We start from the raw sequence: 13,447 nt of genomic DNA, 5'->3' as shown, positions 1-13,447 counted from the left end.
CTGTTTCATTACATTCTTGTTCTGGTCAGAACTATTGGAGAACTGAACTTGCAGGCATTTTCATAATATAGATAATGTGAGTTTTATTGGGCTCATTTAAACATTGCTAAGTATATCTTCTTGGATCCAAAAATAGTATACAGTTGTTTTCAGCAATGTGTTATTGGGCTCCCGTTTCATTCCTGAGTGAGTCCACAGCATAGGTGATAATGCTACACCAGCCTACTGCAAATGACACTCCTTAAGTGCTTGCTGTATCCACAGCCCCTTCCTGATCAGGTGACCAAAAAGGTTCCTTATGCATGCATAAGTTCCATATCACCCAACCACCCTAGTCCAAAGACTGCCCAGAGGCCTGTAGGTGACCTAGCAGGGGAGCTCTGCATTCTAGATTGGGTTTCACTAACTGAGCCAATGAGAGCCCCTCCCAGGAAGTTTGAGTGTGGAACAGATAGGAGTATGGTCATAGTAGCACAGAGACCCATGTAGGAAAGGTGAAAGATGGGACAGTGACCTGCTGTGAAGAAGTTCCCCAAGGGTTAAGAGAAACATCACAGGGGGCCGGCTTCGTGGCACAGTAGGTTAATCCTCCACCTGCGGCCCCAGCATCCCGTATGGGTGCCAGTTCTAGTCCCGGCTGCTCCTCTTCTGATCCAGCTCTCTGCTATGGCCTGGGAAAGAGTAGAAGATGGCCCAAGTGCTTGGGCCCCTGCACCCACATGGGAGACCAGGAGGAAGCACCTGGCTCCTGGCTTCGGATTAGCGCAGCTCTGCCATTGTGGCCATTTGGGGAGGGAACCAATGGAAAGAAGACCTTTCTCTCTGTCTCTACCTCTCACTGTCTATAACTCTACCTCTCAAATAAATAAATAAAATCTTTAAAAAAGAGAGAGAGAGAGAAACATCACAGGCAGAAACAGAGGGTCACCAAGTCACTATAATAATAAAGCAGTGGAACTGGGAGATAAATATAATTGTACCTGTAATGGCACTCTATTGGCCATGAGACCGGAGAGTTTTATGTATATATTTTTTATTTATTTTCACTTTCTTTGAAAGTCGGAAAAAGATCTTCATCCTCTGGTTCACCCACCAAATGACCACAACAGTTGGGACTGGGCCAGGCTGAAGCCAATGGCCTGTAACTGCATTCAGGTTTCCCACGTGGGTGGCAGGGACTCAGATACTTAGCTATCATCTGCTGCCTCCCAGAGTGTGTATTAGCAGGAAACTGGATCAGTAGTGGAGTAGCCAAAACTCAGATACTCATATATGGGATGTGGGTATCCCAAGCTGTGGCTTAACCACTGCACCAAATGCTTTTCCTAGAGAGTTATATTTTAGCAATACAATTATTTCTATAAGGCCCCATTCCAATTTGTTCTTATTTCCCTGTGTAGTCATAAAGTAACTCTCTAGAAACTGAAGCAATCTAGAAGCATCTCTATCCTTGTAACTTCTCTTCTTCAAGATTGTTTGCAAGTTACAGAAACACTCAAGGTAACAAGGAAAATAGGACTAAAAAGGTAAGCAGGAGGTGGTTTCCTGAAACTCTAGGACCACAATAGATAGCCTGCGTGAAAAGCTGTTAAACCTAAAAGAGGAACCAGCTGGAATCCAGACAGTGAGCTTCTCTCTGGCTTCGTTTTTCTCTCTCTGGGTGTTGTAATATGTGTGTTAGACTCCTAATAGACCAAGACCTTCTTGGTGGATAAAACTTTATTAAACTACAAAAGTATAGACTGCTTGGCTAGAGAAGTTACCTACCTGGACCAGGGAATCTTTTGGGAAAATACCTGAACCTTACCAAACTAGAGTTTTTTCATAATGACCCTTTCAAACCCACTCTGTTTCTGAATTTTCCTTTCCCCACATTCTGTGACCTCAAGATTTAGCAAATCCAAGTTTGAAGAATTCCCCCAGTTTGAACCCTTCTATATCAGGAATCTACTGGTCTTGAAAATAGTAAATTTTTTGTTAGAAGGAGTTTCATTTCTCCTATTTTCAGCATGTACTCCAGTGTTAAAGATTTTGTAGCAATTTCAACTTTAGTGATGAAGACTTGCCTTTTGGTTGTACCTACCTTTGTGACCGTGTGTGTGTGTGTGTGTGTGTGTGTTCTAGTGTACTATTTTGGTTCCTATTTGAAGTTTGGGGTCAGGAAAGACTCTCAGCAAAGTTGAGATATATGCAAAATTTGTTTTGCTTATGTCCCATCTGTTCTCCCCTTTTTAGGACTTTCCAAAGAAATTAAATCGTCCATAGGAACATTTCTGACATCACAATAACTGATATGAATGAATTCTTGGTGCTATTTGTAAGGTGAGCGCTGAAAAAGATAATCTGTTACTAAAAAAAAGCCACCCCTCCCCAAAAATCAAAACAGGGCTGTGAATTTTAATTACAAATTCTTCTGTTTGATTGGGACTTGGCTTATGCCCTAAAAACCATTTAGGGAATTATTTTATATCAGATCTCTAAGTCACTACTACAGATTACTAAGTGTTCTCTTGGCTTTTGTATTCTGGTGCTTCTATCAAGTTATTTCTAAAATGTTACACTTAAGGAAGTGAGTATAATTTTTGCTGAGGGTGAGGAAAACAGTAACAATATTTTGGGGTTCTGTAGCTTGAAAACAATTTTTGGAATTAAAATAGGTTCTCTGTTACAGTCTGTCAGAAATATTGTTTTTAGACTATAAAGCTTCACAAGTCATTTAAAATTTTATTTCATATTTATTTGTTTCCCCTACTTTTTACAATGTCTATCTTAATATTAATACAATATTGGCACCCCCACTTTAAATAGACCAGTTTTACAGAGATTTGATGTCTAGTGTTAATATATATCCCCTTTATGAACCACATCATTAGCAAAAATTCACAACTATGCAAGCCATTGAGAAAGCTCAAAATTACCATAAACACACTCAAAAATCAAGTGTTTAAAATACAAATTGAACTATAGTACCAAACATATGCTTTGATTTGCTCCAGGAAAACATTTTCTGAAACCACACATCTAAATCTGACACATCTATTGACAGCGGTTTTGGGAAATGACAGTAACAAGGGCATCGTGTTAACAATAGGAGGAGCACAGGATAGAACATGAGATCCTGCTGTCTGATTTCCAACAGGAGAGACTGAATAAGTCAGATACTTACAGGACCTAGGCACCAATCAGGTTTCAGAAAGCCAAGCAGACAGCTGAGCTGATAACAACCTCAGATTCAGGTGTTGGGAGTTTCATGTACTTCTCCATGTTTTTAGAAAGAGGGCACTGCTTACCAGAAAGAAAGGAATTTCCTTAAAGGAAGAATTTCAGACACTGTGACAGCATCAGAGATTTTCTCTGGGGGTCCAAATGACACTCATAAACATAGCTGCTTATTTTGCCTGTGTATGAAGCAAATTCTTTACAGTGTTTGTAATAAATACCTTTTCCTGGTTCTTAATCAATGGCAGTTGTAAGTAAAACTGCATTAAGTCAGTTAATGTTGACCTTGTTAAGGCAAGCACTCTACCCCAGGACCTTACTCAGTGATTTCTATTTGTTGACCCCCACACATTTTCATTTCAATTGCACTGATTTAGTTATAATGGAGTAAAGATGAATGGAAAAGAGCAGTCAGTCTATGAAGGTTTGCTAATTTTAAGAAAATTGAGATGTTTTCTCTCCTTTTGTACAAAGTATAATATGATCTCTAGATTTATACCACATAATAAACACAAACACAATCGTATGCAAATAACATGAGTAAATTTGTGAGAAATTAGAGGCATCAGAGATGTGATGGAAACAAATTTGATTTTTGACTTTCATTTTGTTTCACTTTCCCTCCTATCCAAACTCCCTTACAATTTGCTGGCATACACAGACTTGTCTTTCTGCACTTAACTGGGACTTCATTTTATTTAGAAAGCCAATAATATTATTCTTTGTACTTTGAAGAAAATCATGGTTTGTCTTTTACTCATAGGGTTCCTTCACTCTTAAGATTTCAACACAATTTACAAACAACAAAAATCCAGACACCATACACCTATGTACACTTTAAAGTTGGATATACCCGCTTGGAGGGAAAAAAACACCTTTTTGAACAGGAAGATCTAGACTCTGTCTTCTTCCTTCTTCACACTGCACCCAGAGAACAAGGTCACACTAATTTCCGACATCTGTGTGCTCCCAGTGCCCGGGACCCTTCCCATCACAGCCAGGTTGTTAAGAGGGGTGTCAGCAGGAGGTTCAAGCAACTCTGCCTTGCAACAGAATAGCTGAGCTTTAAAATGCTTCTGGAAAGTTTTGCTCAGCCAATAGAGGGCAAAGGGGTTAACACAAGAATTGCTGAAAGCTAGAACCCGAGAGAAAATGGTAACAATAAAATGAATAGCAGAGGGGTCTACATAGGTTTCATAAGTGAATGAGTGGTAGAGATACAGGACATGATTCGGCAACCAGCAGAGGGCAAACAGAGCCACCAGTACCAACACCGTTTTGGCAATTCTCTTCCGGGATTCAATCTACAGAAGAAGAAGAAAAATGACAAAACAAAATCACTTAGTTGGCAAAGATTTTAAAAAGTCATTCTGTAAGCTTATGTAGAAAATTGCAGTTGGGGCCGGCGCTGTGGCATAGCGGGTAAAGCCGTCAGCTGCAGTGCTGGCATCCTATATGGGCGCCAGTTTGAGTCCTGGCTGCTCCACTTTCTATCCAGCTCTCTGCTATGGCCTGGGATAGCAGTAGAAGATGGCCCAAGTGTTTGGGCCCCTGCACCTGCGTGGGAGACCTGGAGGAGGCTCCTGGCTCCTGGCTTCGGATTGGCGCAGCTCCGGCCATTGCGGCCAGTTGGGGAGTGAACCAGCAGATGGAAGACCTCTCTCTCTCTCTCTCTCTCTCTCTGCCTCTCTTCTCTCTCTGTAACTCTGACTTTCAAGTAAAATAAATCTTTTTTTAAGAAAAATAAAATTGCAGTTAACCAGGTGGTCTCCCTTTGAACATGTGTTTGTTAGCTAACTGGCTGGGATATGCAGGAAGTCAGCCTGTGGCTATAGAATACAGCAAGTTAATTGGCATGGTATTCCATGATCCTGGTCTCATTAACCCTAATTCAGAGACCTCCCACCTCCCCTGATTTTGAGATGCTCTAGGATGTCTCCAGTTGACTCAAAGACTATTCAGGAATTCTGGAAATTCTAATTGGACTGAAAGCAAAGACACAATACGAAACTGCTTTTACTTCATCAGCAGAGGCTGACAAGATAGGAATATTCTTATAGGGTTTTTTTAAAGTTGCCAAATTGGTATCATGAAGTATTTTTAATCTATCAGAATCCTAATCGTATGGTCAAATGAATAAAAACCAAGTCCTTCGTATGTGAAAATAATCCTGCCTACATCTTCACAAGAGAAATGAATCAGGTTAAGTAAAGATATAGCCTGTGGCCACCAGTGGAGCAAATATTCATATGGGCATTCACTATGCTACTGCAGCTTCTTGAACCTACATGAATCACCAGAATGGACTAGTGCCAAAAGGTGACATAGCTCTCTGGGTACTGTTCCCTCCCCTCCTCCCCCAGAGGATAGAAATCCTTTTAAAAAAATCAAATAGAACAGTGTTAGTTAGCAATATCCCTTTTACTCTGTCTATATTTCTGGGAGAAGAGCACACCTGGCTCTTTCAAGAGTCTTAATCAAGTTTCTATGAGTCACTGTGTTCTCTTGTCATTGGCATTATGTCCCCCGTTCACACACACACTGACCTCAGTTTGCTCATCTGTGTGTAAGTGGCTTGAATAATGTTCTGGGTTCTTGCCAATTCTATCACTCTATTACTTCTAATTTCTATCCCATTTCTATTCTACTCCATTTCTCCTATTCTGTTATGCTTTCTACAACCAAAGCTGCTTTGCGTTATAGTCTCACCTCATGCAACGTTCCTCATTATTCCACAGGGAAAATAGTTTTGACTGCTTTTGAACTTCAGCTGTTCCCTCCCTAAAAATAGCTGCCCCACCAGAAGCTATGCTAAGAATTTCACCTACATTATCTTGTCCCTGTCTTTATTTTTACAGACAAGGAGCTCGGAGTGCAGAGAAGTTAAAGAACTTGCTCAAGATTGCTCAACTAGTATATGATAAACTTGCAGTTAAAACCAGAGCCCATGCCCACAACAAAAATGCTACATTCCTCTTGTGTTTATACACAGGTAAATGCACAGTTGCTCACTGTGTAAAAGTAGGAATTTCGCTTCTCAATTCAAACCGCAGTTGTATTAGTACTGATTAATACATACCTGCTTCCGGGCATGCCTTTGTTCCTCAGTAGGGATGTTCAAGGTGCTTTTGTAAAGGGTTCTAGCAATCAAAGAATAATAGACAGAGATAATAGAAAGTGGAATAATGTAGAACACCAAGAAGCACAACAGAGAATGTATTTCTTGCAGGAGCCTCTCAGAAACAGGATATGAGGTACATGATTCAAATGTCACATTTTTGTTGGAATCTCGAAAAGTATACACATTTGAAAAGATAGCCTCTGGGAGAGCAAATATCATGGACACGATCCAGATGCAGCCGGCTTTGGCACACGTCTTCAGGATGGCATTGGAGGGCTGTCGCTCAAGTGGCTTCACAACCGCCTTATATCTAGAAACACATAATCAGAAGCAAAGGTCAGGATTAATAACTATCACAGAATCTTAGGAATAGAAGTCACCTCAGTAGTCATCAGCTCTACCTTCTATCCATATGTGCACAGCCACGTCAACATTAACCAACTAGAATTGGTTACGGTTTCAAAGACACATACTACATCCCAGTATTTTATTTATGCTAATCAGCTTTTCCTTTATTCATGCCTATGAGATTCTCCAGATTTCCAATTTATAATTCTATGCATAGGCCCCCTATTTAGGACAAATAAATATTTGTTGGCATGATTTTATGTATGATTGAGAGTAATTCACCACCTGTATATTACCTTCAGTGCTCTAAAAGACTTCCTTTTTGTTAAGTGACTGATGTTAAACCGAATTAATTCTCCTTTCTTCATGAGTGAGAAGTCTTCAACCTTCCTAGAAAAGAATTCCAGGGATTTACGCAGTAAGGAGGAGAGTTAAGTTCTTCCCCATTCATAAGCGCTAATTTGTTGCAGAAGCCAATTGATCAATGGGCAAATTTAGGCAAAGCAAGGGTGAAATTGGAAGCCCTATGCTGGAGCAAAGATGCCGTCTCATTCAGACAAATCTACCCGAAAATCTCCAGCCTTTCTGCCAGTCTGCCCTCTAATAGCATATAAGACCAGTCAAAGCAAAAATCCAAAAAGACACGGGGAAAGCATTTTCTCCTCTCAGACTGCAGACTCTGAAGCAGCTATGTCTTCTGGTGCTACCGGGCATTGATTACTTACAGGCTTCTTGAAGGCTTTTTAAAGCATCGCTTTTAACATTTGGAGCCTCAATTTTTTTCATGCTTTCACAGTTATCATTCTACAATAGGAACACAGAAAAACACGGTACTTAGACTGAAAATATCCTAACACCGAGTCTGACCACCCTGACTGTGAGAGAGAGGTTCTCACTCGCTCTGTCCATAGAGCTCTAAAAGTCAATCAGGATTAATTTCTTTCCCTGGAAACGATAATGTCACTGAATGCCTATAGAGAAAATGCATAGAATTACTGATGACATTACATTCAGTTACCAGGGAACTGAAAACCTCACCATTATTCTACCATTAGCTAATTTGCTAAATTTCAAATAAATTAGATGTATGAAATTTTTTACCATCATCCCGGTATGCAGTAACGTATATGTGGTCAATTTCACATCTATACTAATGTTTTCATGTTAACTATATTGTACCACTAGGCTGCACTAACGTGTAAAGCATGACTTCTTTTCTTTTACACCTGCAACAATTTGCCCTTACTTAATAAACTGGAGGAAAATAAAAACACCATTCAACAGTCTTTCAAGCAAACAATCACACTTCAAAGAGAATAAATTATCCCTAAAGCATACAATTGCAACCTTTCCTCAGATGTTAATGCAGGAAATTTAACATACTTAACACCAAGTTTGTTTAAAATGCCACCCGATTTTCCAATCTTACATCCAGGTTAGAGAGTGTGAGAAAAGCAGAATAGTAGCCAGTAAATGCTAAGCACAAGCTTCCCTTTCTTTTTGTCAAATGTCACATCCCGACAAATATAACAGAGAAAAGAAACCCACCTGTCAGCGCTGAGAATCGTTAACGTGAACACCGACACACCAACAGAAGTGAGCCGGATGAAAGAGAGCACCTTACACCCAATTCTTCCGAACAGCCATCCCTCTGCAAGGTAGTGGGTAGCATCCACTGGCACACAAGTTAGCAGGAGTAAAAGATCTCCGAAAGCCAGGCTGGTGATGAAAATATTTGGAACTGTTTGCATGGATTTGGTCTTGAAAAAGACTTTGATGAGAATAGCATTTCCAAGGATGCCCACTGAAATGATCACAGCATAAGTGATATAGATGGCACACAATGCTTCTATTCCTGGAGAGTTGTCTCCGGTCCGTTCTTTATTTGTGGTATCGTTAGAAACGACAGAGCTTGAGGATTCTGTGTCATTTGTGATTGAAATTAAAGTCTGATTAGGTGACTGAGGCTGCCTTTGAGGCATTTCTCCTGTCTCCTGATTGTGTGCCTTTAATATTTCTTCTGCTCAGTTCAGATGTAGTTGACTGTCACGTCTATTGCCTACATCTAGTAATGAGGTGGTATCAGGAGAACAGAACAGAAGAGAATGGAAAGAAAATCCAAGACATCCGGATACTCCTTTCCTTCAGTGGTTCTGTGTCTCCCAGCATGCTTAGCTAAACGCTTACGGATCTGGTACTGAAGAGTGGGAGGTGGAGGAGTTTTATTGGCGCTTCTGTGACATAGGGGAGGGAGGGGCTAGGAAATGCTCTGCAGTTGCTTATTCTTATCCACTGGGGACTCTTTTGAATGAATACATAGTATTAAAGCACCCTACTGTTGGTCAGAATCACCCTGTCTTCATTTCTACCCAGGGTGGTCCATATAGGTCTTGTCGATTTTTTTCCTAAAAAACACCTCATTTCTCCATCTTCAATCGCATGGTAGTCTAATGCATTGTCTTTTACATGATAAATAAGGGTAGATGGCTCCTGCAATGCAACCTTGAACCCATTCTTCAAGATTTAATATCAGAGAGGTGTTGAGGCAACAAGTCATTCACAAGAGTAACTGGACTGATACCACCTTCCAAGAGTCACCATTCAGGTGACCTGAGCGTGCTACCTCACTGTGACACATGGGTATTCCCAACTCTGCATACTTCTGGGACTCTGCTATACAACATCAAAGCAACCTTTAAGAAAGGAAAAATCCAAGCAAACCATTAGTTGCTGTGACTCTAAATGCCCTAATAAAAACAATTTTACTATCTGTCTGCTTTAATGCCATAGATTTTTTTAAGAGATGGTTAGAGGGTTTTTTTTTTATCTAGAAATGGTTAAAATGACTGATCTTGTTCCAAAACAAAGTAGTATAGAACACCACTCAAGTCCTAACACAAAAGGACTAGTAAGAATGAAAACCATTATTTCCAGATGAGGAAATGCTACAAGTTACTCTGGAGATGATAGGCACATAGATGACATTTACATCAGCTTAAGGAAGTAGAAAATTAAGGTAATCACCTTAGCATCAGCAAGAAAAGCCCTTTTTAAATGGAAAATGCAAGTATGTGATTTATGTGTGCATGTACACTTAGGTGTGGTTGGGGACTTGTGTGCAGGTTGTTTGGGAGTGGTTGGTGAGCAGTTTGAAGGCAGTTGATAACAAAACTTGCTAAGAACTATCCTATGAAATAAATATATATAATATATAATATATTACATATAAACTATATATCTAAGTTTTTAATAATAATCACTTAAGTAATTTCATATACTGGGCTGGTTATTTAAGACCATGCCTGCCAAAAAGGGGATCAATCCAGGTCACATCTTGTTCTCACCAAACCAGTGAAAAATCCCTCTGGGATTTCTGCATCTCATTTAGCAAGGAGAAAACACTATCTCTCAATTCACAGCACAGTTGATCTCCACGCAACATTGTTTTGTAAGAAACAGATGCTGGCATGTGACTTCTGAAATTATCTGAATTCCCAAGTTCCGTCATGCTTTCAGCAGGCTGCAGCCACCAGCCTGCTTCTCTTTCTCTCTTCCTTCTGGTAAGGAAAGGTCATGAGAGAGTGGTGCCAGAGAATTGAGGGTGTTGGATCCCTAGAATTCTAGAATCCCAGAATATCAGAGATGGAGGTGACCCTAGAGATGATGAAATCAAATGTTCTCAATTTTCAGTGACAAAAATGAGGTCCACAAGAGGAAAGTAGCTCATCTCTCAAGTACTTGGTGGCAGAGTTGAAATGAAACACAGATTCTCCCTGGGTTATGAAAGGTTAAAATCAGAGACAAGAGCTGAAAAACACTCTGCTCCTGACAGTGAGCCATATTTGTTCAATTGTCATCATAGACTTAGGTTTTCTGCATGTTCTATTAACCCAAGAACAAGAGATTTCCAGGCTAATCGGCAATTCATGATAGATCATTTAAATGCACCTGATTTTATATCTGCCTCTTTCACAACCTTATAATTCAATCAAAAACATAACCATGTCTAGTTAATCATTTGTAATTAAAGTTGCAGGGCACTTAAACTATGCAACATGATGAAATTTTGGGGGGGGGGATATAATAATTTGTCAATATCATCTTCCGAGATTTTCAAAACTACTTGGTTATAGATTGAACAGTTGTAACACAATTCTAGTGTATCTTTTTAACTGAAAAGGACACTAAATAGCTAGATTACTAATTTTCTTAAATTGGGTTTTCTGATTAAGCACAGATTGCTGAGTCTCACCTCCAGTTTCTAATTTGGTGGGCCTGGATGGGACCTGAGCATCTGAATTTCTTCTTTTTATTTTTTTAAAGATTTTATTTATTCATTTGAGAGAGAGAGTTACAGACAGTGATAGGGAGAGACAGAGAGGAAAGTCTTCCTTCCATTGGTTCACTCCCTAAATGGCCGCAACAGCCAGAGCTGCACCGATCCAAAGCCAGGAGCCAGGCGCTTCCTCCTGGTCTCCCACGCGGGTGCAGGGCCCAAGCACTTGGGCCATCTTCTACTGCTTTCCCAGGCCATAGCAGAGAGCTGGATAGGAGGAGGAGCAGCCGGGACTAGAACTGGCGCCCATATGGGATGCTGGCATTGCAGGTGGAGGATTAACCTACTGCGCCATGGTGCCAGCCCCTGAATTTCTTCCTTTTAAATATTTGTATAATTTATTTTGGGGCTTGGAGAGAGAGTGTCTGCATCTGCTGATTTCAGTCCCCAAATGCCTACAGAAGCCAGAGGTGGGCCAAGAGCCAGAAGCCAGTAAGGAAGCTGGATTGGAAGTGCAGAGTAACCAGGTCTTGAATGAGGCAATCTGATATGGAATGGAAGTGTCCCAAGCGTCTGTTTAAACTTCTGGGCTACAACTCCCATCCCTCTCCCTCTTACTGCCTTTCTCACTTCTCAGTTATCTTCCCTTTCCCTGGATTTGCTTGTGTCCAATTCCTGTGAGATTTACTTTCAGAAAGCCTCCTAATGTTAATCCCTATTAAGGTGCTTCAAATCAATGAAGAACAGACATTTACACAACTCCACTCCTGGGTATCTACCCCCAGATAACTGAAAACCCATGTCTACACAAAGATTGGTATGCAAATAACAATGGGCACATTTTCATGAAATCAAATTGGAAACAACTCAAATGCCGAACAATTAGTAAATGGGTAATCCAAATGTGGCTTATCCAGGCAATGGAATACTACAAAACAATAAAAAAGACAACATGGCTGAATCTTAAACATCTGCAGTATAAGACACCATACACACTGTAAAGTTCCTTAATATGACACTTCTAGAAAGATGAAGCTGAAAGTAACACATCTGTGGTCGCCTGGATTTGCAGCCTGAGACAGAAGTAATTGCCAAGGAGCACAGGGAAATCTGGGGGATGATGTCGGTGTTGTAAAACCATATGATGCTAGTTAAGATGCCTTTGTCCCACACTGGAGTACCTGAGTTTGATTCCTGGCTTGGGTTCCTAACTCCAGGTTCCTGCTAATGCAGACTCTGCAAGGCAAAGATGATGTATCAAGTAGCTGGATCCCTGCCACCCACATGGGAGACCTGGATGGTGGTCCCAGTTCCTAGCTTTTACAGACATTTGGAGAGTGAACTGTCAGATGGGTAGTTTCTCTCTCTCTCTCTCTCTCTCTCTCTCTCTCTCTCTCTTTCTCTCTCTCTCATAAATAAAAACAATTATGGGCTGATATCATGGTGCAATAGGGTAAACCACTGCGTGTGAGACAAACATCCCATATTAGAGTGCTTGTTAGAGCCCTGGCTGCTCAGCTTCTGATTCACCTCCTCGCAAATGCGCCTAGGAAAAGCAGTGGAGCATGGTACAAGTGCTTAGGCCCCTGCTACCTACATGGGTGACCTAGATGGAGGGAGTTTTGGGCTGCCGACTTCCACCAGCTCTGGACGTTGTGGCCATTTGGAGAGTGAATTGGCAAATGGAAGATCTCTCTCTCTGCCTCCAACCCCATCACTCTGCCTTTCAAAAAATAAATAAACAATTCAAACAAATAAATAAATTTTAAACTGTTGCTTATGATGGTTGTGTGATTGTATAAATTTGTTAAAATTCAAACTGTTCACTTAAAAATAGGTGAATTTGTGTCATGTAAATTACACCTCAATGAAGCTTAAAAAGGTGGGAACAGAGTAAGGCCAGGACCAGATGCTATTGAGGGACAGAGATGAATAAGAAATTTCTAGCAGTGTCAACAGCACTCTACCAGGAAGAAGTTTTGTGCTCTGGGGAGACAGAGATGAGTAAGACTTAGCACCTGTCCTCACAGAACTTAAGGAGATAAGGTAAGGATACAAGCAACTAGGAAATCTGATTTTCTTTGGCATTCATAGAAGATGCTTAGTTTCTTGTCAAGTCATCTACCTCAAACACTTCTGGGAGTGCCTAAGGCTTGGGGTCTTACATGTAGTTTGAGGCTAAACAATGGCAATTGTTGAGTCCTTCAGTTTTTTTCCGAGATCTTTCCTCTTCACATAAGCAAAGAGATTTTCTCTGTCTGTTGCTGTTCCACATTGTGCCCTGCAGTCTCCACACTGCTTCTCTAAGCCATGTAGTCTTTTCACTGTTCAACCAAGCACAAAAATCCCTTTCCAGTGATCACCAATGGTCTGTTGGGTTGTCAGCATGACAAGTGCTGACAAGTCTGAAAATTAAAAATAAAATCTCTTATCCTTCAATATCCAAATTACAATTGAATTGAGACCTCCCTCACCTATTTTTT

At 40.6% G+C, this 13,447-nt stretch overlaps 2 protein-coding genes across 2 annotated transcripts in view; both read right to left on the bottom strand.

Moving 5' to 3' along the window:
- Positions 1–4,068: 4,068 nt before the first annotated feature.
- On the bottom strand, positions 4,069–8,704 carry BRS3 (bombesin receptor subtype 3). Its single transcript, XM_002720325.4, has 3 exons — positions 8,237–8,704; positions 6,299–6,650; positions 4,069–4,523 (listed from the first exon to the last, which is right to left on the bottom strand). The coding sequence occupies exons 1-3, from the start codon at positions 8,668–8,670 to the stop codon at positions 4,113–4,115; spliced, it is 1,197 nt and encodes a 398-aa protein (XP_002720371.3). The 5' UTR covers positions 8,671–8,704; the 3' UTR covers positions 4,069–4,112.
- A 4,588-nt stretch (positions 8,705–13,292) lies between these two features.
- The window catches only part of ADGRG4 (adhesion G protein-coupled receptor G4), a 199,211-nt gene continuing 199,056 nt past the window's right edge, over positions 13,293–13,447 (bottom strand). The window contains 1 exon segment of the mRNA XM_051826944.1: positions 13,293–13,369. Coding sequence (XP_051682904.1) covers positions 13,293–13,369 — 77 coding nt within the window.

This window comes from Oryctolagus cuniculus, chromosome X (assembly GCF_964237555.1).
Source record: "Oryctolagus cuniculus chromosome X, mOryCun1.1, whole genome shotgun sequence".
Taxonomy (NCBI): domain Eukaryota; kingdom Metazoa; phylum Chordata; class Mammalia; order Lagomorpha; family Leporidae; genus Oryctolagus; species Oryctolagus cuniculus.
This window is presented reverse-complemented; position numbering and strand designations above follow the sequence as displayed.